This window comes from Leptopilina heterotoma, unplaced genomic scaffold (assembly GCF_015476425.1).
Source record: "Leptopilina heterotoma isolate Lh14 unplaced genomic scaffold, ASM1547642v1 Lhet_224, whole genome shotgun sequence".
NCBI lineage: Eukaryota > Metazoa > Arthropoda > Insecta > Hymenoptera > Figitidae > Leptopilina > Leptopilina heterotoma.
In genome coordinates, this window is record NW_025110942.1 from 101,592 (window position 1) to 127,982 (window position 26,391).

The following is a 26,391-nucleotide window of genomic DNA, read 5'->3' on the forward strand; positions in this document are numbered from 1 at the left end:
TATTTACTACAAAAATATTAATAATAATCATTAATATTGAAGTAAATACTCCCCATTCTTTAATAATCAAATAACAAGCTTTAATATAATAAAATGCAGTCAGTATTGGAATTCTACCTGGGTAGCGAAAAGATCGGGGGAAATCCCATGGCCCCGACCGGGTCCCGACAGGGCGGCCAGATCGGGCAAAGTGCCATGGCCCCGGTCAAAATTTCTGCACGGGTGCAAATGCCAATGCTTCCTTAATGGTGAGAAATGCCGTTTTGCTATTACATACCTGTAGGAATAAGAAAGAAAAATTAATATTTCAAGCAATTTTCAAATTTTCAATTTATGTTTACTATTTAATACACTCCTATATATATATATTACCTGCTGAAAAGCATCATTTGTTCTGATTGGTTGTTCGTCATCAGCTTTTAAAAACGGCTTCAAATCATGAAATATCCCTTCTTTCGAATTCTGATAAATGTTTCGTATATTATTATTATTAATAGAAAATTTAAAATTAATAATGATAAATATTAATTTTTATAATAAAGAGCTGAAATAAAATTTTTTAATTTATTTATGGACAAGTGTAGAAAACTTTACCTTTATTAAAACATGGCAAAAATAATTTCTCAATGTGATTAGTTTATAGCTTCCGTCATTTATAAAATTTTCCAGTGTTTCCAAAGAAGGAATGGATGAATGCTTTTTTAAACATTGTATTAGAGATCCAGAGTAGATTATAGAGGTCATTAATGCCGTGAGCAGAATCGACACGTAAGTTAATCTCAAAGGATTCTCTACTGGAAATTCTAAAAGATTCGAAATTGTTTATATATTTAAATTTGTTTTTTATTTTATTTTTAAAAAATTTTTTTTTTAATTTTATTATTTTTATTTTCTTTTATATTATTTTTTTTATCGCAAATTTTATATTCTTATGAAAAACTGTAATGCTACATTATATTATATTTATTTCACACCCTCTAAGGCTTGAAGACAAATTATTCGCCAAATTTTAAAACAATTTTCATAGTAGATTTTCTTCCAACTGGCATTTTTATTTTTATTGTAAGTTTGTTTTATTTTTATAATTGTCGAAAATATCGGCAATATGAGGATAAATAAAATTATAATAATCCAACTGTGTAGATGAAACGGCTGAAAATTAAGATATTTTAATCACAAACTTATTTATACTTTCAACTTAATCCTTTGAGGACCAGTGATGCTTTTATTAAGCAACATGAACATTTTTTTGTTAATTTTAAAAACTAAATATTGAAACAATATTTACATCTAATTCTTGTAAATTTCCTATAATCCAAATACTTTAAAAACAGTTTCAGTGAAAAGCTTGTTCAGAGATGCAACAAAAATGTAATTCAATTCAATTCAATTCAATTCAATTCAATTCAATTCAATTCAATTCAATTCAATTCAATTCAATTCAATTCAATTCAATTCAATTCAATTCAATTCAATTCAATTCAATTCAATTCAATTCAATTCAATTCAATTCAATTCAATACAATTCAATTATTAGTAACTTCTCAAAAATTCAATTATTATCTAAAATTTTAACTGAAATAAATCATTTTTCTATGAATTTTTATTAGAAGATTCTACAAGAATTCAATTATTTAAATACAAATATAGATAATTTATTGAATAATTCAATGTTTTTTAAAATTAAATTCTCATAAAGAATTTTATTAAAATTCTTACAAATAACTGATTTCTGTCGAAGAATTTTAATATAATTTAAAAAAATAATTAAAATTTTTAAAAAATATAATTAAAATTATATTGGAAATAATTGAATTTCTGCGAATTATATATTTTTTATGAAAGTAATTCAATTTTAAGAAAAAATTATATTAATTTATTTATAATATTTGAATTCCTAAGACAATTTTTTAGTATTTTTGAAAATATTTGAATTCATTTAAACAAATTGTTGCAACAAAAATTTTATTTTGACAATTCAATTCAATTATTTATAAAAATTATGGAATCATTAGTAACTTCTTAAAAATTCAATTATTATCTAAAATTTTAACTGAAATAAATCATTTTTCAATAAATTTTGTATTAGAAGATTCTACGAGAATTCAATTATTTAAATACAAATATATATAGATAATTTATTAAAGAATTGAATGTTTCTTAAAATTGAATTCTCATATAAAGAATTTTATTAAAATTTTTACAAATAAGTAATTGAATTCTGTCGAAGAATTTTATTATAATTTTAAAAAATAATTGGAATTTTTGAAGAATACAATTAAAATTGTATTGCAAATAATTGAATTCTTTTAAACCAATTTTATCAAAATTTTTGAAAATAATTGATTTATTTTAAAGAGTTTCATTAAAATATTTTAATGAATTTCTTCCTTAAAATTTTATGAAAATTACATTTAAAATAATTGAATTCCTGGAAAACTTAATATTTATGAAAATAATTGAATTATCTCGAGGAAGAAATTAATTATTTATGAAAATAATTGAATTATTTCGAGGAATTCAATAAAAATTGCATTAAAAATAATTGAAATTCTGCAATGAGTTTTATTATTTATGAAAATAATTGAATTATTGCCATGAATTTTATTAAAATTTTTGAAAATAATTGAAATTTTGACATGAATTTTGTTAAAAACTTTTGAAAATGATTGAATTTTTGCCATGGATTTTATTAAAATTTTTGAAAATAATTGAAATTTTGACATGAATTTTGTTAAAAACTTTTGAAAATGATTGAATTTTTGCCATGGATTTTATTAAAATTTTTGAAAATAATAATTGAATTTTGCAATGAATTTTATTAAAATTTCTGAAAATATTTGAATTTTGTCAAATAATTTTGCTATTCATTTATGAAGATAAATTGAAAATAATTAAATTCTTGTGATGAATATTGTTATTTATTAAAACAATTGACTTCCTCTAAATGATTTTACTATTTATGAAAATAATTAAATTTTTGTAAAGAATTTTAAATTTTATGAAAATAATTCAATTACTGCGAAGAATTTAATGCCAAATTTTAAAATATTTACTTTTTTCGAAAAAATTTATGCAAATTTTATTTTAAATAATTGAATTCCTGTAAAATTTTTATTTTCTTTATTTTTTTTTTAATAATTAAATTCGTGTAGAATATTATCAGAATTTTTGTTTAATAATTAAATTCCTTTGGAAAATTTTATTCAAAGAGTACAATATTAAAAAGCATTCAATTAAGAAATTTTTGTGAAAATAATTGAAATTTTACCATGAATTTTATTTAAATTTTTGAAAATAATTGAATTTTATTACTTTTTAAAATAATTGCGAATTTTGCATTGAATTCCTGAAATTAATTGAATTTTGATATTTATTTATAAAGATAATTGAAATGTTGACAATTTCTTTTTTTTTAAATAATTGAAATTCTGCGAAGAATTTTATTAATTCTGAAAATAATTGAATTTTTGTGATGAATATTGTTTTATATGGAAATAATTGAATTTTATAATCAATTTTATAAAAATTCCTGAATATAATTGAATTTCGTCGAAGAATTTCGCTATTTATAAAGATAATTGAAATGTTCACGAGAATTTTTTTTTTAATTTTTGAAAATAATTGAATTTCTGGAAAGACTTTTAATATTTATAAAGATAGTTGAATTATTTCACAGAATTGCGTTAAAATTTAAAAAATTGAAACTAATTTCAACAGAATTAAATATTAAAATTTTTCCAAAATATACTTCATTAAATGATTTATATTTAAAAATAAGAAATAGCGATTTTTTTTATTGTAAAATTTCCTCAAAGACTTCCTCGCTAAATTTTAAGAATAAAAAAATAAATTCTAGTTTGCCTACACTTGAATATTGAAATTATTTTAAAATTCAGTGTTATTAAAATGATACCTTTGAGTATTGTAAGTATTCTTTTGTAACATTATTTCTCTTATGGATGCACATAATAAGTTTAGTTGAACTTATAGGTGGCGTTTGGGAGTAATCAAATTTCTCATTTCTTTTCCATACATTCCCAACAATAAGATCTGTATAATTTTTCATTTCTTTTAGTAATTCACGTCTATTTTGAACAGACATGTTTGCTATTTCATAGGAATTTTCTTCCTCTTCGATTTCTAATGTTAAATTTATAACATCAGCAATTTCTTGCATTACTCGATTGGCAAAACTTATTATTCTTTTTGAATCCTCGTGCAATGCTGTTTTCTGTGGAGAATAACGATTTTTATTTTATAAAATCGAGATTTTGCTATATATTCTAAAATTAAAAAATGTTTACAAATGCGCCGTACCCTGAAGTGTTTCAACTGCAAAGAGACTCCACCGACATCTTTTCTTCTCGAATAGAGAAATTTATCCTTTGTTAAGAGTTTGAAATCATGTGTTTGGTTCCAAGTGGCGATGTCAAAAATTTGGGTATCGTTCTTGTAGAGAGAGTACCACTCACGAAGAATTTGATCGTCATAGCATTTCACTATCATCCTTGTGTCAAATCTCAAGTTCAGTGGATTGCCCCGAGGATTCGAGCAATATTCCTCCAGTGGTTTCTCTTCTCTCCATTTTTTAAAAATTATGAACCACGAATTTTCTGATACATGTCTATTTTGGGTGAAGTTTTCCAAGTTGTGGACTGATTCTTCAGTTGTGAGAAGAACAACATTCAACTGCTGTTTGAGGTACTTTTCATAAAAAGAATTTATTTCCGCAAGTTTCAAAAAATTTGTCGCTTGTGACGATATACCGAGAACGGAAAGTTCCTTGATGATTTTCGACAGAAAATAAACATCTGCAGGAAGATGAAAAATCCGTTACTTTGGAAAAATCCGTTACACCAAAGTCGTTTTGATGTAATTCCGCGTTTGTAATTGTTAATGAAAAAAAAAATTGTATTAAACTGTTTAAAAAAAAACTTTATTAAACTTACCTTCTACTTCATGATTTTGAATATTATAATTGTTGATAACCGAAATTTTTAATTTGAACTTACCTTCTGATTCATGACTTTCAACAATTGTCACGGTGGTTGCGTCATACAACAGACGAATTTCAGAAATTAAAGCAGCGTACACTTCCTCCTTTGAAACATTTTGCAGTATTTTTGAATAAGCATTAGTAAAAGCAACTAACCCCAAAAGGGGAATAAAATATAACATTCTGTTAACCGATTATTTTTTAATTTAATAATGCAAAAATCAAACGAACATCTGTTTGAATTGTTCTCGTGTAAACATGTTCTATCTAAGAATATTTATTCAATTTTGAATTATAGGATATGAACTAACGTGTTCAAATGATTATTAAAACTGTTTTTCATTGTAATACACTATATTCCTTATAATACCTAATAATACACTGCGGTATTATTGAATAAATTATTCAGTTCCATTTAATTGATTAAAAAGAATGCTTTTTTGATAAATAGCAATTATTTCTTTAAAAAAAATAGTTCATTTATACGTGAATGTCAAAAAAATGGGTGTTATACATGAATTCGAAAGATAACAATCTATAATGATAAAATAAGGATTTTATGAATATAATTTCTGTGAAATATTTAATAAATTACGCTCTCTGAAGAAAGGGACCCTATAAGAAAAAAAAATATGGTTATTAATTTTTATAATTTCTAGATTATTTTTCTGTTATATTCATTCATCAAGGGCCTTCAATTGTTCCCAATTGTCTTCAATCTTTCAGTCTAATACAAATGAATATTTATTGGATATAAATTCAACTAATTTAGAATAGCATTTTCAAAAAAAAATTTCGAAACAATCAATTATTTAACAAAATTTTTATACAATTCTTCACAATATAATTCAATTATTTTCATAAATAATAAAATTCAACGATAAATTCAATTATTTTCACAAATAAAGTTTTCCACGCAAAAATTCAATTATTTAAAATTAAATTTTCATTTTCTTTATTATATTTCGAAAAAAATTAATTATTTAAAACAATGTTTATAAAATTTTTATGAAGAATTCAAGTATTTTCAAAAATAACAAAATTTTTCACAGAAATTCAATTCTTTTTGAATATTTTTTAAATAAAATTTTTCGCAATAGATAATTCAATTATTTTCAAAAATAATAAAATTCTTCTCAGGAATTCAACTTTTTTTTGAAAATTTTAATAATTTCAATAAAATAAATTCTTAGCAACTATTCAATTATTTTCATAAATAATAAAATTCATAGCAGGATTTCAATTATTTTTAATACAATTTTACAGGAATTGCTCAAAAAATGTAATTATTTTTCACAGGAATTTAATTACTTCCAAATATATTAATAAAATCGTTCTCGACAGAAATCAATTATTTCAAATACAATTTTAATTAAATTTTTTTGAAATAATTCAATTATTCTATAAGTTTTTAATAAAATTCTTCCCAAGAATTCAATTATTTACATAAATAATTCTTCGAAAGAATTCAATTATTAAAGAGAAATAACAAAATTATTCCCAAAAATTCAATTATTTTGAGGCATTTTAATAACATTTTTTGTAAAATTCAATAATTTTCATAAATAACAATATTCATCACAAGAATTCAATTATTTTCATAAATAATAAAACTCATCAAAGACTTTCAATTATTTTTAATACTATTTTCAATGAATTAATCGAAAAATTCAATTATTTTCACAAATATAAAGTTTTCCATAAGAATTCAATTATTTAAAATAAAATTTTCATAATAATATTTATTATATTTCGAAAAAATTATTCAAAACAATGTTTATAACAGTCTTATGAAAAATTTCATTTATTTTCAAAAACAACAAAATTTTTCAAAAAAATTCAATTCTTTTTAAACATTTTAATAAAATTTTTCGCAATATGCGACAATTCAATTATTTTCAAAAATAATAAAACTCTTCTCAGGAATTCAATTATTTTATTTTGAAAATTTTAATAAAATTCTTTGCAACTTTTCAATTATTTTCATAAATAATAAAATTGATCGCAGGATTTCAATTATTTTTAATACAATTTTACAGGAATTGCTGAAAAAAGTTATTATTCTTAAAAATTTAATTTCAATTCCTCGAAAAAAGCAATTATTTAAAATTTTTTTTTAATCTTTGAAAGAATTCAATTATTTACAAAAATATTAAAAATTTCCAGAGGAATTCAAATTATTTTCAAATATTTTAATAAAATCGTTTGAAAGAAACCAATTATTTTAAATACAATTTTAATTACATTTTTTTGAAATAATTCAATTTTTTCTTTTAGATTTTAATAAAATTCTTCTGAAGAATTCAATTATTTACATAAATATAATTCTTTGAAAGAATTCAATTCTGTCGATAAATATGATAAAATTATTCCCGAAAATTCAATTATTTTGAGGCATTTTAATAATGTTTTTCGTAATAATTTAATTTTTTTTTATAAATAACAATATTCATCACAAGAATTCAATTATTTTTAAAGTTAATAAAAATTTCTTCTTCGAAATTCAATTATTTTAAAAATTCTAATAAATTCCTTCGCAAAAATTCATTTATTTTTATAAATAATAAAAATTTCTCAGGAATTCAATTATTTAAATTAGAATTTGCATCAAATTAGTCGAAAGAAATTAATTATTTAAAAATTGTTATAATTTTTGTCAGTTTTGTGAAAATGTGAAAAAGAAAAAAAAAATGTTTGTGAAAATGTGTCTAAAACGAGTTTTTTTGGTCGTCAAGGTATTTTTTCGATACTTTTTTATTACTTTTTTCTATTTTGAAAAGCTACTTTTTTCAAATTAATTAAAGTGCGAAATCTGTAATCTATTAAAACAATTAAGAAAATATTAATTTGTAATGAAAAAGCAAAATTAATTTATATCTGTTTATTTTGATATTCTAGTATCCAGAGTGTGATATAAAACAATATACAAAATGTAAAACAACAAAAATGTTTATTTTTACAATAATAATGTTTTTTAATGTATACTTTTTTTAAAATGTGTCACAAATTATAAGTACATACATTAATATATTATTATAATAAAACTTATAATTTTTACTAACAATCAGTTTTAACTAATTTAGATTTAGAGAAAATGAAAAATATTTTTTATATATTTTAAAAAAACTCGTGGCATGTATCAATATATATTGAAGTTGGCTTGCTCCATAAAATCCTCAAGGGAATGTTCAAAGTCGATTGGACTTTTCCATTTTGAAGCTTTGAAAGGAACAGCTGACTCGACTTTGACACCCCCTTAAAGATTCCTTTTAAATTTGTTTTTTTTTTAAATTTACTTTCTTTTAATAATTTTATTTTTTATTAGGTACATTCAAAATGTTTAATAAAAAATGTTTTTGAGTATCGAACATAACCTAAATTCATAAACTTTTGGTACAAAAATTTTGTTCGTCGTCTTATATAAATGACAAAAATCATAATTTCAAACATTTTATTCTTGATACACTTCAGTATAAATAATATTACCAAAAATTAACATTTTATAGTATAATATAATATAAATGCGGACTTGAAATGAAATGTTTCTGAACATTCTTTATAAATCTTATATAATATTAAAATAAAAGTGATTTCACTTTTATTTTAATATTATAAGTAAAATGTTTACATGTTATTATAAAATTAACATTTTATAATATAATATAAATGGACTTGAAATGAAATTTTTCTTAACATTCTTTATAAATTTTATAATTTATTCTTTAAAAAATAAAAGTGAAATAATTGTAGAATGTAAAAAAACAAAAATGTTTTCTCGGTTTAGTTGTTTTTACAAGTTCCGCCAATAAAAAACAAAAGCTATTTTAATTTTAATAATTTCTAATTTGCAATCTAATGACAAATTTTTATTTATCGTATAGAAAATTAAAATTTATTTTGCTGTGTAGAAAATTTCTGCCATAAAAATAAGCCTTTGGTGAAATTAGTGCTTTTTTCTCCTCTTGCTTAATAAAGTGTCTTTCGTGTCTTTTAAAGAATTTGTTAAAAATGTAATTTTCTTCCCATGTAAATAGCGAATGGAAATAGTGAAAGATTTTAGGAAAAGATAAATATTCGCAGGTAAAAGATATATCTGAGAAAAGTTTGAACACATAGTGCGTCTTTTTCGCTTGTGCGGATATTTCCCTTTTTGACTTTGAATGGTCAACCCCCCGAACAATGGTGAATTTTCGCTTAAGCAGTACAGCACCTTAATTCTCCCCCACCCTTCTCCCTTACTTTTACCTATTTCTTTGATTGACAGTGTTGAAACGACTTTTCAAGTCGAAGCATCATCTGTGTCCTTGAGTTTAAGTTTTGTGTTGTCCTGAATATTATTTTTCCTGTTGATTGAAGATGAGTGTGTCACAACATAGCAAAAAATATGTCTGCTATTACTATGATGGTATGTTTTTTTTCTTCAATCATCAAATTTGTTTTAAATTCAATTTCCATTCAATTTCAAAAAACAAAATTTTGAACATTTTAAAGGGAAAATTGTAAATAATTTTCATTTTTATTAAAAATAATGGATAAATATTTTCATTCAAATATATTTAAAATTTTAGAAAAGTAATTTTCTACTTTAATATTAAACTTGGTAATTTTCTTTTTATTTGACATTTATTTTTCATGATTTGCTTTTGTTAAATATTAAAATCGCCATTTTGTCCATAAATAGATTTTTTTAAGATTTATATTTTCTATTAAAAAAAAATCTATTATATCAAAAATTCATAATTGTGTGAGAAATAAATTTCTCTAATTATCTGAATTTTGTTTGTTTACATAAACACTTTATCGTTTTCTTTAATCAATTTTTGGTTAGCTTTCAAAACAAAAAAAAAATGTTTTTCGAATTTGGATTCCAGAAAAATTGGCTGACTAAGTTCAAGATTTGGAAGCAAAAATGTTTTTTTTTCATCAAACTTTCGAAAAATTGTGTTAAAACATTTTTTAATTTTTTTAATTAATTAATTTCAATTTTTTGAAAGTTCATTTTTGTTTAACAAAAATGTTTGTTTTCCTTGTAAAAGTATTTTTTTGATCTCAAAACGAGAACTTCACTGACTTTTCTATAAGTCAATTTTTTTATTAGAAGAAATTAGAATTTTTAATGCGAAAAATTGATAAAAATGTCTCTAAAGTTAGCGTCGATGCTGTGCGCCAAAAATTTATTTTCTCGAAATCGTAAAGAATCAAAAATTTGTTTCAAAATTTGTAGGTTAATATAGAATTCTCAAAAAATGTTTTAAATCTCTAGATCTGAATGAAAGAATGGAAATTAGTATTTTAATCTCTAAAAAAAACCCAAATAACAGCGTCGACGCTAACTTCAGGAACATAAAAATAATGATATGCTAATATAATATTAATAAGAAATGAAAATAAATTATATTTAAAAAAAAACAAAAATTTATTGTCTTTAATCTAAAACACTTAATGCGCACTTTAGATTTTAGTCTATAATTAAAATTTTTTCGAATAAAAATCATAATTATAGAAAAATTATGTGCAGGTGACGTTGGTAATTTTTACTATGGAGAGAGACATCCCATGAAGCCTCAACGAATAAAAATGGCACATAATTTGGTTTTAAATTACGGACTTTATAGAAAAATGGAAATTTACGTGAGTACTTGTTTCTCTATTTAATTGTAACAAATTTTTCTTTAGATTTTTTTTTTCTAAAAATGAGGTTATACCTGCGATACTATACCAAAAGTTACGTCACTTGGAACAGATGTTCTAACATAAAGCAAAACACGATGCATGCGGTACATCAGATTTTAAGTTTCTAGCCCCTGGATCTTGACAACCAACCGTTAATCTAAATAGTTGCGTTTAAAAATTTAGATATCTTTCAGGCGCTAAAATCCAAAAATCCGATTTTAAAAATTCTTTGGTTATTCAACTTTTACAATTCCTTCCTCTCAAGGATATCAGATGTCGTCCATAAACTACATAACCCTACTTTTTTTAAATTTACCCCCCCCCCTCCACCCCCTATTTGCTACATTTTTTCTACGTAGTTTATAACTCTTTGAAATCCAAAAAAGTTGTTATTTCCTCTTGTAAAACAGCACTTTTCACTAAGGCAGTATAACACAGTCCAAATAATTTTTCATCTCATCGAAACTTAATTGTTCATTAAAATTAATTATATGTTAGTTTTGTTTAACGTATTGAAACCTATGTTTACCTGTTTAAACAAAAAAAAAAAATAAGTCTTGACATTAGAGCATTAGTAAAAATATAATTTATTTTTGGTTAAAAAAATTTTTTTTTTTAATTTAGAGACCCTTCAAGGCGAATTTTGAAGATATAGAAAAATTCCACAGCGATGAATACATAAAATTCTTGAAGTCAGTATCACCGCACAACGAATCGACATTCAATAAATCGGTTCTTGAAAAGTGTAAGAAAATATTTAATTATATACATTTTTTTTTTACTTTAGACATAAATAAAGTGTGACAAGAATGACAAACTTTATATTACGCAAGCATGCGCAGTATATGAGCATATTTTTTTTTATATCGTCAAATATGAGCAAGTGAGAAAACAAATCAAAAAGAGGTTATGGTTGACGTTTATCAGTTATAAAATTTTTTAAATCAATTAAAACGAATTATTTTCTATCAATATTGCTTCCTCATAGAGGAAGGATTGTATTAGCAAAATTTTCGATTGTGATTTTTTGACATATTCATAAAGTTTAACTATATTTTTTTTGCATTTTTCATTTTGTAAAAAAACGTTTTTTGGCCATAACTTAAAAAAAATGTTAGGACACCTATAAATGTTTTTCTTTAGATTTGTAGAGTTTTTTCAGACGCATCTTTTGAGCCTTCATTGAACATTTTTCGTCTATATTAGCCAGAGATATTAAAGTTTTAAAAATCTGTTTTTCGAAAATAACACTTTTTTGAAAATTTTGTTAAAAAATATAAAAGTAACTTTAAAAGTATCATTACCAACTTGTGGGGCATTAAAAAAGGCTTCGATTGACCTATTTTTGAACCTGATTCGGTCAAAAATTATCAAATTATTGGTATTTGAAAAATCAAAAATTGTAGAAAATATCATTTTAACATTCTTGTTTATTAACTTATGTGTAATTATTAAACTACCCAGGTGCGAATTTTGGTCGGCCGCCAGAGTTGGCAGGTCGGGCCCAGGTCGGCCCATCTATGGCTGCCAATAGGTCGGCAGCCAAAGTCGGGCCGACTTTGGTTACTGTTTCCACCCAAGGTTGGGCCGACTATGGGTGCCAGAGTTTAGAGAACCTAATTTTAGTTGGTCGGGCCGACTCTGGCCTGAGTCGGGCCGATGGTCGGCAAAACTATGGCAGCCAGAGTGTAAAAAACCTAATTTCTGTTGGTCGGGCCGACTCTGGCCTGAGTCGGGCCGATGGTCGGCAAAACTATGGCAGCCAGAGTGAAAGAAACCTAATTTCTGTTGGTCGGGCCGACTCTGGCCTGAGTCGGGCCGATGGTCGGTAAAACTATGGCAGCCAGAGTTTAAAAAACCTAATTTCTGTTGGTCGGGCCGACTCTGGCCTGAGTCGGGCCGATGGTCGGCAAAACTATGGCAGCCAGAGTTTAAAAAACCTAATTTCTGTTGGTCGGGCCGACTCTGGCCTCAGTCGGGCCGATGGTCGGTAAAACTATGGCAGCCAGAGTGTAAAAAACCTAATTTCTGTTGGTCTGGCCACGGTTGGCCCGACCATCTTAAAAAACATTTCTATACTGCCATGGTAGAAATTAAAAGTTTTTGTGTTAATTATTTTAGCTAAAATGGATTAAACAAAAACTAATAAACGTTATCTGATTTATTAATCGTTATGAATTACAAATTTCTTTTTTTAAATTGCAGCTTATAAATTCATTTTTGTTCTTAGGCTTTCATGTAAGCGTAGCGTAATGGTTAGCGTGTTAGACTTCGGTGCGTTAGGTTGCGAGTTCGATCCCTGCGAGCGTTAGAAATTTTAATTTGTATTTATGTATAAGATTGCGTCTAGTGTTAAGATGAATGCGATAAATAAATAAATAAATAATGAATATTAAGATATCACTTAATATCTGTTAATTGTAAAGTTAATAATTTTTTGCAAACGGTCGGCCGACTATTGGCTGCCAAGGTCGGCACGACCATGGTTGCCAAAATGAAGCCGACCTTCTTTCTCATGGTCGGGAAAACTTTGGCACCCCTGGTCTGCCCGACTTTGGCAACCATAGTCGGCCCGACCATGTTAGCCACTGGACGGCGGGTGTTACAATTCACTAGTTCGGCCGACCTTTGGCTGCCAAGGTCGGCACGACTATCCACTTGGTCGGCGCGACCATGGCCCGACCAACTTTTCGCACCTGGGTATTATAACCATCTTACAGAATATGTAAAAACATATTTTTTGGACCAAGATTTAATGATTTTTAACTCTTTTATAAAAATTAATTCTTATGTTTCAATTATTATTATTTCTATGAGGAAGCAAAGTGTTCATGAAATGAACACCAAAATTATAAAAATGTACAACTTGTTTTACTTTTTTTACGGTTTTTACTTGTATAAAGTTCAGTTTGTTAATTTGTTTGATTATGTGTGTCCATAGGCTGCAAAACAGTAATCGGACATCAAATAAAATTTAAAGTGTAAGTGTTTTATGTATAAAGTACAATAATTAAAGTAAATTTCTGTTGAGAATAAAACAGAAACTATGGAATTTTCAATATGATATACGTTTTATTTATTGAACAAGTAGAAAAACGAGAGTTTGTAAAAAGTAATTAAATGTACACAATGAGCGTGCAATGAACGAGAGAGAACTAACTAACCTAGACTGACTCTACTTATAAGCATGACTACCAACCCAACATACCTAGTGATAAACGTTTTAAATACAAAAGTAACTAAAAATTCAAAAATTGTTTACTTCAACAATTTCAAATTCGTAAATTAATTATAATTTTTCCATTTTTTCACATTAGAAACATAACCTTCTTAACTTCTCACTTGATACGATTTTCTCACTCGCATATGAGTTTACGGGACAGACAGATGAGACTTTAGAAAAAATTATAACAAAAATCTGAAGAAAAATTTTTTGACTAGTTTAAAGATTTCTGAAGATAAATAAGAAAATATGTTTAATGCGCTTTGAACTCGAAGTTTGCTGGTTAGAAGGGCAGCGGGGAAAAAAATGTTCGCGCAGGCGCAAAGCGGCTGCGCGAACATTTTTTTCCCCGCTGCCTTTTTAACAATCCTAACCTAAAAAAAAATAGAGTAAAATTAGAAATATTTTTCAACTTAAATATTTGTTTACCATACACTACAATTTTTCTTATTATACATCTTATTATAACAATTTTGCTCTTATACAGACAACATTGGAGCGGATTGTCCAGTTTTCGAGGGAATTTACGAATTCTCCCAAATATCCGCCGGTGGTTCAATTGCAGCGGCCATTAAATTAAACAAAAAAAAGTCTGACATTTGTATTAATTGGGCCGGCGGTTTGCATCACGCTAAAAAAGGTGAAGCTTCTGGTTTTTGTTACGTGAACGATATTGTTCTTGCAATTCTCGAATTGTTGAAATATCATCAACGAGTTCTGTACGTCGACATTGATGTGCATCATGGCGATGGTGTTGAGCAGGCGTTCTACTTAACTGACCGTGTCATGACAGTTTCATTCCACAAATATGGAAATTATTTCCCAGGCACTGGAGCTGTTGATGAAGTTGGCATCGGAGAGGTAAAGTTTATAATTTTAGTTTTAACCGAATTTTTTATTATTCTTTAAGGTCAACGCACAATACCTTTGCGAACCGAAAAAAAGAATTTTGAGTCCAAAAGAGATAGATAGGAATCTTCTTTTCAAATTTTGCATTCTGCTGACTTGTGACTGTGACTTATATTTTTAGGGAAAATATTATTCGGTTAATGTTCCTCTACAAGCGGGAATAACCGACAACAGTTATGAGAAAATTTTCGTACCAATTATTGAAGCTGTAATGGCATCATTTCAACCATCGGCAATTGTTTTGCAGTGTGGCGCTGACTCTCTTTCTGGTAACTCTCTTTCTTTGTTTTATAATTTTCAAAAATTAAAGTTTAGTATTTTTTATTTAAATAATTTTTTTTTTTAATTCTCGTAGGAGACAGATTGGGGAGTTTCAATTTGACAACCAAGGGTCATGGAAAATGTGTGGAATTTATGATGAAATTCAATATACCATTGTTACTTGTTGGCGGAGGTGGTTACACTATTCGCAATGTATCGAGATGCTGGGCATATGAAACTTCGGTCGCATTAAATTGCGAGATATCTGATGATTTGCCGTATAACGATTATTTCGAGTATTTTGCGCCTGATTATAAACTACACGTCAAGGCGGCGAAAGGCGTTGGCAATCAGAATAATGAAGAATATCTGTCGAGCATCAAGTGAGATATTACAATTATATTTTTTGTTCTAATCTGTTTAAATTATTATTTTTATTTATGAAGTTGTACTACCTGGGGTTGATATTTAAAAAAATTATTAAAACTCTTTTTAAAATAGGGTCAAAGTTTTGGAACACTTGAGAATTTTGGCTCACGGTCCAAGTGTTCAAATGCAGGACATCCCAGAAGATGCAATTCCGGAAATTGTTCTTGAACCGGAAGAGAAGGGCAATTCGGAGAAAAGATTGTTGCAATCGGAAGTGGATCGGAGAATTGAACGAGACAATGAGTACAGTGATAGCGAAGATGAAGGCGATGGTGGTCGAAGGGATAATCGTTCATTTGAGGTACGTCTCTATTTTTTCTAATTATCTTCTAATTATTTACAATTATTTAACAGAAATCTATTTTTGTACTTGATTACAAAAATTTAACTCAGTAATTGTAATTTTTTTCATAGCGTCCAAGCAAAACACGTAAAATGGAATCAGTTAGTGAAATAACTTCGAATCTGGAGGAAGCTGAAATTAGAGACGATAAGGAGAGTAAAAATGGCAGTGAAAGCAATAAAAGTTAAATTAATAAGGGCAAATTGGCAATGAAAGTATTTTAATTATGTTTAATTGACTTAAGTTGTAAAAAAAACTGTGATATAATCATAGAGCGTACATGTAATTGATTTGTTTATTTTTAATAAACTGTTAATTAAACTATTCTTTTTATTTTAAATTCCTTTTTCAAATTAACATAATTTAAAATTTTAATATTCAATTAAGATGTATTTTGGATTTTCTATTTAAAAAGATGACGAATATATTTAAAGAAGTAATGATTTGATTTCTATAGTTACGCTAAGCTTTTTATTGTAAAAATACCTTGCGCACCCAATGATTGAAGGCCTAAAGCAAGGGGATTCCCCGGTTTATTTCAAACGCTCAGAAACTTTCAAACCAATTCTACAATAGAAACACTTCGAACTTGTAACTTCACAAACGATTTTTTTAATAAAAACAATTCAGTTTCTCTGCAAATTTTCCAGATGTATATAATAATTAATTACTAATATTGTATAGTACCTATTATTTATTTTATAGGAATAGTGTGAAGTAATATAAATTGGTCAACATGACTGCAAGTTCCATAGTAATTCTTTTTATGTAAAGATACATTTTTTTGTTTAGCAAAATTTTTATTATTTATAAAAAAAATTTGTAAAAATTATTTTCCAAACAAAAATTAAAAAAAATTGTGATAAGAAAATATTTTCCATGTAAATCGTTGATCGTAAACGTTGTAAATTTAAACTTCGTTAAGTACTATACATTTAAGTAACATGTTACTTAATTCTTTTTGAAAATCAAAAATATTAAATATATAAAACATCGGCTGTAAAAGCTAAAAATTACCAAAACTACATAGTGTAAAACATTATTATTAATAGTGAAATTCAAAACGTAGTTGTACGACAAAAAGGATCAAACATTTAGTGATATTTGTGACGCTTTTATAGCGCTGTTACAATGACATTTAATTATTAAATATAATATTTAAAAAAAAATAAATGGCTCTAAAAGCGTGGAGCAGCAAATGGCAAACATATCAATGATTCAGTAAGCATACAAATTGTAACCAAATAACTCAAATATATCAGCAGAAGCAAAACTTGATTATGAAAATCTTTTACATAAGAAAACATTATCAAAAAGATCTCTTTAAATTCATAACATAACATTGCTTGGACCACATTTAATAAATACATTTCAAGATGAAAAAGAATTTGAACGGTGCATTACAAACAATAATTATGTGGCAAGTAGCGTGACGTTTATTCGATCGAAGAAGTTCAACGACACTGTTGTACTTTTACAAACCTCTATTTACTGAGCCTAACATTTTTATTTTACCAGAGAACAATACAACACCGTCGTTTATACCAAATGTTTTGATAATTCTGAAATGGAATGGACGATTAACCTTAAATGGAATATCAAGGTTTACCGCATTAGCAGAACTGTATAAAGCCACAACAGCTGGAATGAATAACATAAAAGAGATTAATTATTTTCATTCGTTAAGAGCATATATATATTATGTGAAACGTAAACAAAACTAAGGTCTCACTTTCGGATTTTGAAAATTGGTTATAGCAAGTAAGTATGTTGAGTGGCTCAAAAAAAAGTTTAATCAAGTTTACGTTTACAATGTAAAACGGTAATTACTGTATCATTTTTAATGCTTACCAGTAGTAGCTGCTGCAGCTTCAGAGCCGTCTTTGTTCACCTCAATTACAACTTTCTGCTTAATTTTGTCCACCTTAAGCGACTGTTGTGAAATTCCACTTAAATCCGATCTGTAGTTGAATAATTCTTGAACACCCATCTATATAAATGATTAAGAAGTTTAAAAAAATTGAAGAATTTAAAAATAGTCTTTAAAACGAAGTAAAACAAACCTTTTTTAGAGTAGGTATCAATTCAATGGTTTTTTCAAATTTAAACATGGGCATGATAATCGAAACTTTTTGAATAGATCTTAGCTTTCTCAAGTTTTGGAGTGTGATTGCTTCTAATCTTGTTTCAACTTCTTCAAGACTCACATCATTGTCGGGGAGTACGATCTGCATTACAATATTACTACTTCCCTGTAAAAGAAACAAAACTTAACAAAGGTCGTTAATATTTGTGACTTACTTTTTATAAAGAAAAAATTATTTCTTACATTATATGGCAATTCTACAAAACTTGCGCCTATTGCAGGAACATTTGCATAAGATATGTTAACTTTTAGTTTCATTCCTGGTACTAAGGTACGCTGTCCATTACTACTATTGAAGTATAAACGATTATAATCTTTAAATTTGTATTGCCATTCGCTTTTAAAGTAAACGACATTGGTGAGAACCATGGCTGTATTTGAATCTATTTCGCCTGAATATGAGAAAAAGGATATAAAAAAAGAAATCTTTAAAATAAATTACAGAAAACAAGATGTAAAATATCAAAAGTAAATTGAAGATCTTTAACAATAATTGAATTTCTGAAGCATTATTAATTTTGACAAGTTGGAAATGTTTCTGTTGTATATGTTTAAAATTTTTAAAACATTACAAACCGGGAGTTAGAATTTCGTTGATTTTGCCATTTGTTCCTCTTGACACCCATTAGTTGATTGCCTCTGCTGCTTGTGGTGCATTAGAAAAATCTACTAGTTCTCCATCTGCATGCATGTCAAATTTTAATGCATAACTAAATTCTCGTGTAACTCTATAGCTGGTACTGAGATAAATTTTATTCAAAATGTTAAGTTCTGACGTACTGACATTCTAAACAATACCATAATTTATTATTACAGTTGTCCGCAATACTCTTAGTATAAATGTATAATAAGTTCATAATAATAGAAAAAGAATTATTTCTCCTTACCGACAGAAAATAGTGAAGAGAATGATAACTCTCTATGATCTGGCGATCAGTAAAATTTCTTAAATAGAGAGCTTGGAGTAATTCATTTTTTGTATTTCCTCTAGCTCCGGGTAAAACCATACTTAATGCTAAGTTTGCACTCAAGGGAGATAATAAAACGTTTCCTGATTCGTGTCTTGCTACTGTCTGGAAAGCAGAAAGCAAATGTGAATAAAACATAATTCTTCAACAGTTTTTTCAAGATTCTCAAATGTACCTTGTACAAGTTGACAGCGAATGATTCCAAGGACTCAATAAACAATGAATCGACATTATCTAAGTTGCTTAGATAACCTATCAGAAGAAAGGCAAGTAAATCTGGAAAAAGAAGAATAACATTTAAAATCAAGTGTTTTAGAAGAATTGGCAGAATAATAAATACGCAGACTGTATAAGGTCTATCCGGAAGCTTCCACAGGAAGGAGGTTGCTTCCTTTAACGTTTAAACGTTTTTTAAGCTTTAACGTTTTATAAAATTCTTCCCAAGAATTAAATTGAATTTATTGGCAGGATAAGAAAGAAGTAAATATTTTTGATGAAAATTAGGTAATAATCAGAAATTTACCAAACGAAATTCAGTAAATTAACAGAAATAAACTTTCTCAGTGTAGAATATATATATTAAATCATGTTTTTTAATTATGATAAAAAGTTTGATGAAAAGCTACTTACAGAGTTTCATTTTAGATGGTGTAATTCTTCAATTTGTGCCTCAATTTTTCGAAATTATTTGATATTCGGTGATATTCTGAAGTCAATGGTTAAATGTTGTTCTATATATACCTTAAATTATGCATTATTTTATTTGTACAAGTGTCAAAACTACTTTATAATCATATAAGATTAATATTTCTCAGTAAACATTAAATATACTTTTAATGCTATCTCATTTTGAATCCTTTCCCCAGAAACTTAGAATGAGTTGAAGGGGTATCATTTTTGTTGCACTTCAAAATGAGTATCATATATACTACTCATTTTGAGTTTAGTTTTTTTCTGTGTATGTGGAATCTCACATGAAATCCTACGTCAAATCTATCATATAAAATCCTATGTGAAATTCCATGTAGGAAATCATATGAGAATTGACATGGATTTTCAAGTCGTACAATCAATCCAAACACCTATATGAATTCCTATAAAAAATCCTGTGACAATTTCATATGTGTTTTTTTATAGAAATCTACATAGGTAAGTTTAGGTAAGTGTAATTCAAATGCTAATAGGTCTTTAATAAATATTTGCAATCGCGCATAAAACTTAATAAAATATTGTAGTTTTAAAAATACACTTTTTGCGCCGTAGACCAACTGTAAATTAATATCGATTAGCCAATAAAATATTTTATCCATAAATTTACTTTTTAAATTTATTTGACAATTATGTAGATTGTAACTTGAAAGAAACATTTCGAAATTTTCACGTGGAGATATTTGCAGTTTTATTTTTAAAGAAACTTTTTGTAATTATTTCTTCTTTCTATGTTTAAACAAGAATTGTATCTAAAATTTAATTTATTTTATCAGGGTTACCACAAATATTTAATTTTATTTTTCCCTGACTTTTCCCTGATTTCCAGAAAAAATTTCCATTTTTGCCCTGATCCTAAAGAATATTCTGATTATTTAAAAATTATTAGATACTCAAAAAAATATTCTATTACATTTATTTACAAATTTCTCTAATTATAAAATTATTCAAAAAAAAATCAATAACTTCTTTTTTAAATAAATATTTAATAATTATTGTTCTTCTGTAGGAATTGAAATATTGAATTAAATTCAATTATTTAAAAAAAAATTTAATAAAATTCGTTGCAATAATTCAATTATTTTCATAAATAATAAATCGATTATTCGGTAATTCATTTTTCAATCAACTTTTATTAGAAAATTCTAGAAGAATTCAATTATTTAAATTAAAAAATAAATAATTTATTAAATAATTGAATGTTTATGAAAATTTGTCAAAACTAATTTTAATAAAATTTTTAAGAATAATTACGTTTCTCGAGAAATTTGATTAAAATATTGTATCAAAAATAATTAAAATCCTGCGAACAGTTTTATTATTCATAAAATTAATTATAAAATTTTCCCAAGAATTTTATTAAAATTTTTCTAAAATAATTGGATTTCGGAAAAGAATTTTATTATTTATAAAGATACTTGAAATTTTGACAAGAATTTTATTAAATTTTTTATAAATAATTAAATTTCGATGAAGAATTTTATTATTTATAAAGATACTTGAAATTTGGACAAGAATTTAAAAAAAAAATTTTAAACATAATTTTATTTCTGCGAAGAATTTTATTATTTTTAAAAATAATTTAATTCTTTCTACGAATTTTATTCAAGTTTATAAAAATTATTGAATTTCGGTGAAGAATTTTATTATTTATGAAAATAATTGAATTTTTGAAAAGAACTGTGTTAAATTTTTTTAAATAATTGAATTCTCGCAACGAATTTTATAAAAATCTTTTTAAATAATTGATATTTTTCGAAAAATTCTATAAAATTTTTTATTTTTAATAATTGAATTCATGTGAAAATTTTATTATTTATGAAAATAATTTAATTTTTTCGAAGAAATTTATTTAAAATCTGGTAAATAATTGAATTCCTGTGAAATTTTGCCAAGAATTTTATTAAAATTTTTAAAAATAATTGAATTTTGATGAAGAATTTTATTATTTCCCAGTAAAAAAAAACTAATTCAAATGAATTGAAACGAATTAACATTTTTGGTAGGCTCCAATTCGTATTTGTCACAAAGCGGGATTCACTCAAGCTCTTTGTATATTCAATTGAATTTAATTCAATATGTACCAATTTGTCCAAACGAATTCGCATTCGAAAGAAATGGCCAAGGAATGCATTGAATTCGTGCTAACGAATTGAAAAAAATTAAAGGCTCAAAACTTGTCCAGTGAATTGGTACGGATAGAAGGTTCGGAAGTTCAATACAGTTTCACGAATTCAGGAAAATTGCATCATGGCTCCAATTCGTATTTGTCACAAAGCGGGATTCACGAAAGCTCTTTGTGAATTCTTTTTAATTCATTTCAATTAGTTTTCGTTTACTGGGATCCGATTGTAATATTAATTCCAATGTTTTTACTCTTTCCATGAATTTGGTTAAATTTTTATTACGTTCTTCTAATGTAGATCCAAAAATAATAATTTCATCTAAGTATACAAAACATGCATCACTAATTAATTCTTAAAAAGCGCCATGCCTCACCCTTTTAAATGTAGCTGGTGTATTTTTTAAACCAAATGTCATTCGGAAAAAGAGTTATTAAAGAAATCTAAGTGATCCACATTGTTGTTAGTCAATTTACATATTTTAATTACTGTGTAATTATCTCAATAGCAAGTATAGTTCTCGAGTAGGATAAGGGAAAGGAAGAAACATATCGTAGTGCTCTTTTAGAAGCAGAAAAATTAAATTACAGCAAAAAATATTATTATATTCATTTATTTACTTTAATATAGTAAACAAGATTATTCTGGTCTTTTGTAGTTTCCAGAGAACAATACAATACCGTCATTTCTACCTCCTGTTTTGATAATTCTAAAATGGAATGGACGATCAACTCTAAAGTTTATTGGACCGTCGCCTCTTCTCGAATAAGCAGTTCTGAAGACAGCCACAACAGCTGTAATGAATAATATAAAAAAGATGAATTATTTTCATTCGTTAAGAGCATATGAGAAACGTAAACAAACCGTACGCTTCACTTTTGGTTTGTGAAAATTGGGTATAGCAATAGTAACTTTGAGTGGCTCAAAAAATTTTAAACTGAAGTTTACAATGTACAACGTTAATTACTGTATATAATTTTTAATGCTTACCAGTAGCTGCTGCAGCTTCAGAGCCTTCTTTGTTGACCTCAATTACAACTTTCTGCTTAATTTTGTTCACCTTAAGCAGCTGCTGTGTAATTCCACCTAAATCCGATCTGTAGCTGAATAATTCTTGAATACCCATCTATATTCAAAAAAATGTTATCTTTATTTCCTAATTATATTTTATTAAATACAATTGATTTTTGAAACGAATAATAAGTTTAAAAAATTGATGAATTTAAAAATAGTCGTCAAAACGAAGTAAAACAAACCTCTTTTAGAATAGGTATCAATTCAATGGTTTTTTCAAATTTAAACTTGGGCATGTAAATAATAACTTTTTTTGAAGATCTTTCCTTTCTCAAGTTTGGTAGTGTTATTGTTTCTAATTTTGTTTCAACTTCTTGAAGACTCACATCAGAGTTAGGGAGTACGATCTGCATTATAATATCACTACTGCCCTATAAAAGAAATAAAAATTAACAAAGGCCGTTAACATTTGTGACTTATTTTTTTATAAAGAAAACATTATTTCTTACCTTATATGGCAATTCTACAAAACTTGCGCCTATTGCAGGAACATTTGCATAAGATATGTCAACTTCTTGTTTCATTCCTGGTACTAAAGTTCTCTGTCCGTCAGCACTATTAAAGTAGAGATAATTAAAATCTTCGAATTTGTATTGCCATTCGCCTTTAAAGTAAACGACATTGGTGAGAACCATGGCTGTATTTTCATCCAAATCGCCTGACAATGAGAAAAATGATGAAAAATTTAAACAAAGAAATTTTTAAAATACAGCAAAAAAAATTAAATTACAAAAACTAAAAGGAAGATTATTTTTGAACAATAATTGAATCATAATAATGCTTCTGACGAAGCATTATTAATTATACAAGTTGGAAATATTTCTGTTGCATGTTTAAAATTTTTGAAACATTACGAACCGGCAGTCAGAATTTGGTTGATTTTGCCATTTGTTCCTCTTGACACCCATGTGTTGATTGATCTTGCTGCTTGTCCTGCATTAGAAAAATCTAGTTGTTCTTCTTCTGCATGGAAATACCGTGTTAATACATCTTTATAGGTTTGCTTAACATTCAGGTTGGTACTGATAAACGCTTTATTCAAAATATTAAGTTCTGAGCTATTGACATTCTAAAAAATACAATAATTTATTATTACAGTCATCAACAATACTCTTAGTATAAATGTGTAATAAGTTAATAATAATAATAAGAATAAATAATAGAAAAAGAATAATTTCTCCTTACAGGCAGCGTATAGTAAAGACTACTATAATCATATTTGATCTGTGCATCGTGATCTTCTAAATAGAGAGTTTGGAGTAATTCTCTTTTTGTATTTCCTCTAGCTCCGAGTACAACCATACTTAAAGCTAAGTTTGCACTCAAGGGAGATAATAAAACGTTTCCTGATTCGTGTCTTGCTACTGTCTGGAAAGCAGAAAGCAAATGTGAATAAAACATAATTCTTTAACAGTTTTTTCAAGATTCTTAAATGTACCTTGTACAAGTTGACAGAGAATGATTCCAAGGACTCAATAAACATTGAATCGACATTATCTAAATTACTTAGATAACCTATCAGAAGAATGGTAAGGAAATCTAGAAAAAGAAGTATAACATTTAGAATCAAGAGCTTCAGAAGAATTGACAAAATAGTAAATACCCAGCTTGGGTAACAATACAGAAAGTTTATTCCTTATATTTTATCGAATTTTTCTATAAAGTTGGGATATAGTGTCATAATGGTAATTTTTAATAATTTTTAAATTACTTTCTCCGGTAATATTGGATAAAATTTAATTTACCGTTTTCATTTCTTTCCATCGGTTTTTTTATGAATTAAACATTAGTTATATGTTATAACATCCAAAACTTATATTAAAAATCCTAAAAATTAATCTAAAACATAATAAATTAATCCTCTGCAAGTTTTACTGAATTATTTAGTAAATCTGATCTTTGATCAGATAATATATTATTCGGATTGACGCTGACTATTACCGGATTCTTTGCATACAGATTTTGGATTGTTCCATACTTGTTTCGGATTAAATCTTTTAATTGGATTAAATTCGGATTATTGCGGACTGATTTCGTATTATTTACATATTGATTTCGGATTATTTTGTATTTATTTTAGATGAATTTTTTGACGGACATAATTTCGGATTGTTGCATAATAATTACGGACTTAATTCATAGACATAGTCTGGAGCTCTAGACTGATTTAAGATTCAAAATTTAAAATTAAAAATTTAGAAAACATTTGTAGATTTATGTATATGTTTCAAAATTTATACTAAGAAAATCGTAATTTTAAAATATTTTATAAATCTTTCTCACAAGCGGTGAAATAAAATTCAGATTCATATGTAAGAGCAGTTTAAATTTTCTATTATGCAAAATGAAATTCCAATTCGTATATATTGTTATAAAATTGTAGGGAGTTATATGTAATGACTAAAGCAGGTTATGATTTGCTTTTCAAGTTTTACTGAACTATTTAGTAAATATAGAATGAAATATATATCGATAACTGTACCGAACAAAATTCAGTAAAATAGTAGGAATAAATTTTCTCAGTGTAGAATATATATTAAATCATCTTTTTGAATTATGATAAAAAGTTTGATGAAAAGTAACTTACAGAGTTTCATTTTAGATGTTGTAATTTTTCAATTCGTGCCTCGATTTTTCGAAATTAATTAAATTGTATTCGGCGATATTCTGAAGTAAATTGTTAAATGCTGCCCTATATATACCTCACGTTATGCTTTATTTTCTTTGCATAAGTGTCGAAACTACTTTATAAACATTTAAAAGTATTATTTGTCATTATAGCTTATATGTAATTCAAATGCTATAGGTCTTGAATAAATATTTGCGATCATATAAAACTTAATAAAATTTTATAATTTTAATAATACACTTTTTGCGCCGTAGACCAACTAAAAATTAATATTGATTAGCAAATAGGATATGTTTTTCACAAATTTACTTTTTAAATTTATTTTCCAATTATACAGATAACATGAAACAAACAAAAATTTCGAAATTTTCACGTGGTGTTCACGATGTTCACACGAGATAAACTTTTAAAAATATAAGATTCGATATAGGATTTCATGTGAGTGTTAGAAATTTAATATTAATTTTTTCGACCACATTTCTCTTTAAATATTTAATAAATTGAGCTGAAATTTAGTAAGAAAATCTAAAATATAATATATTATTCTTCTTCTTCTTTGGAACTATAAGTTAATTGCTTTTTGAACTTTCTGCTGATCCTCGTCATGTATTGGAAATAACCTTGAAAAGCAGTCAGCTGCATTATTTTCTTTTTCTTTAACATATTCTATACCTTATTGAAACTCTTCTAAACATAATCTCCATCTTAATAATATTAAACTAGGATCTTTTACATTATGTAACCAAATTAGTGCTTCATGATCTGTCTGAATAGTAAATTAAATGTCCGTCCCAATAAATATTGTCTTAGTCTTTTTGTAGCCCAAACGATTCTTCTGTTTTATTTAATACTCTTGAAATATAGCAACAAGGATGTCCATCTTGAGAAAGAACAGCTCCTACTCCA

At 26.2% G+C, this 26,391-nt stretch overlaps 4 protein-coding genes across 4 annotated transcripts; 1 reads left to right on the plus strand and 3 right to left on the minus strand.

The window, feature by feature from the left end:
* Positions 1 to 205: 205 nt before the first annotated feature.
* Positions 206 to 5,181, minus strand: LOC122502278. Its single transcript, XM_043612234.1, has 7 exons — positions 5,016 to 5,181; positions 4,321 to 4,814; positions 3,917 to 4,234; positions 975 to 1,152; positions 595 to 803; positions 373 to 462; positions 206 to 277 (listed from the first exon to the last, which is right to left on the minus strand). The coding sequence occupies exons 1-7, from the start codon at positions 5,179 to 5,181 to the stop codon at positions 206 to 208; spliced, it is 1,527 nt and encodes a 508-aa protein (XP_043468169.1).
* Positions 5,182 to 9,233: 4,052 nt separating this feature from the next.
* On the plus strand, positions 9,234 to 16,161 carry LOC122502258 (histone deacetylase HDAC1-like). Its single transcript, XM_043612205.1, has 8 exons — positions 9,234 to 9,404; positions 10,518 to 10,630; positions 11,297 to 11,417; positions 14,383 to 14,756; positions 14,926 to 15,073; positions 15,160 to 15,448; positions 15,567 to 15,795; positions 15,909 to 16,161. The coding sequence occupies exons 1-8, from the start codon at positions 9,356 to 9,358 to the stop codon at positions 16,023 to 16,025; spliced, it is 1,440 nt and encodes a 479-aa protein (XP_043468140.1). The 5' UTR covers positions 9,234 to 9,355; the 3' UTR covers positions 16,026 to 16,161.
* A 1,135-nt stretch (positions 16,162 to 17,296) lies between these two features.
* On the minus strand, positions 17,297 to 25,637 carry LOC122502279 (neuroserpin-like). The gene is made up of 15 exons (XM_043612235.1): positions 25,444 to 25,637; positions 24,295 to 24,395; positions 24,042 to 24,224; positions 23,715 to 23,925; positions 23,306 to 23,514; positions 23,039 to 23,227; positions 22,773 to 22,908; positions 22,424 to 22,576; positions 19,127 to 19,227; positions 18,875 to 19,056; positions 18,560 to 18,597; positions 18,167 to 18,375; positions 17,901 to 18,089; positions 17,689 to 17,827; positions 17,297 to 17,478 (listed from the first exon to the last, which is right to left on the minus strand). Exons 1-15 carry the CDS (start codon positions 25,451 to 25,453, stop codon positions 17,312 to 17,314), a joined length of 2,217 nt encoding a protein of 738 aa, XP_043468170.1. The 5' UTR covers positions 25,454 to 25,637; the 3' UTR covers positions 17,297 to 17,311.
* Positions 18,571 to 19,639, minus strand: LOC122502269 (serine protease inhibitor 42Dd-like). The gene is made up of 4 exons (XM_043612220.1): positions 19,582 to 19,639; positions 19,127 to 19,227; positions 18,871 to 19,056; positions 18,571 to 18,770 (listed from the first exon to the last, which is right to left on the minus strand). The coding sequence occupies exons 1-4, from the start codon at positions 19,589 to 19,591 to the stop codon at positions 18,609 to 18,611; spliced, it is 459 nt and encodes a 152-aa protein (XP_043468155.1). The 5' UTR covers positions 19,592 to 19,639; the 3' UTR covers positions 18,571 to 18,608.
* Positions 25,638 to 26,391: the final 754 nt, after the last annotated feature.

Bases quoted from the DNA above. Each gene is read 5' to 3' on its own strand.
- LOC122502278 (XM_043612234.1), bottom strand. From the start codon at position 5,181: ATGTTATATTTTATTCCCCTTTTGGGGTTAGTTGCTTTTACTAATGCT. The intron at 4,235-4,320 runs GTACGGCGCATT...TATTCTCCACAG, and splicing joins TGCAGTTGAAACACTTCAGG to AAAACAGCATTGCACGAGGA. The intron at 278-372 runs GTAATATATATA...TTATTCCTACAG, and splicing joins CAAATGATGCTTTTCAGCAG to GTATGTAATAGCAAAACGGC.
- LOC122502258 (XM_043612205.1), top strand. From the start codon at position 9,356: ATGAGTGTGTCACAACATAGCAAAAAATATGTCTGCTATTACTATGAT. The intron at 14,757-14,925 runs GTAAAGTTTATA...TTATATTTTTAG, and splicing joins ATGAAGTTGGCATCGGAGAG to GGAAAATATTATTCGGTTAA. The intron at 15,449-15,566 runs GTGAGATATTAC...TTTTTAAAATAG, and splicing joins GAATATCTGTCGAGCATCAA to GGTCAAAGTTTTGGAACACT.
- LOC122502269 (XM_043612220.1), bottom strand. The intron at 19,057-19,126 runs GTACATTTGAGA...TCTGCTTTCCAG, and splicing joins TCGCTGTCAACTTGTACAAG to ACAGTAGCAAGACACGAATC. The intron at 18,771-18,870 runs GTAAGGAGAAAT...GGTATTGTTTAG, and splicing joins CTCTTCACTATTTTCTGTCG to AATGTCAGTACGTCAGAACT.
- LOC122502279 (XM_043612235.1), bottom strand. The intron at 22,577-22,772 runs GTAAGCATTAAA...TATTCATTACAG, and splicing joins TGAAGCTGCAGCAGCTACTG to CTGTTGTGGCTGTCTTCAGA. The intron at 18,376-18,559 runs GTTTGTAATGTT...TCTCATATTCAG, and splicing joins CAACGAAATTCTAACTCCCG to GCGAAATAGATTCAAATACA.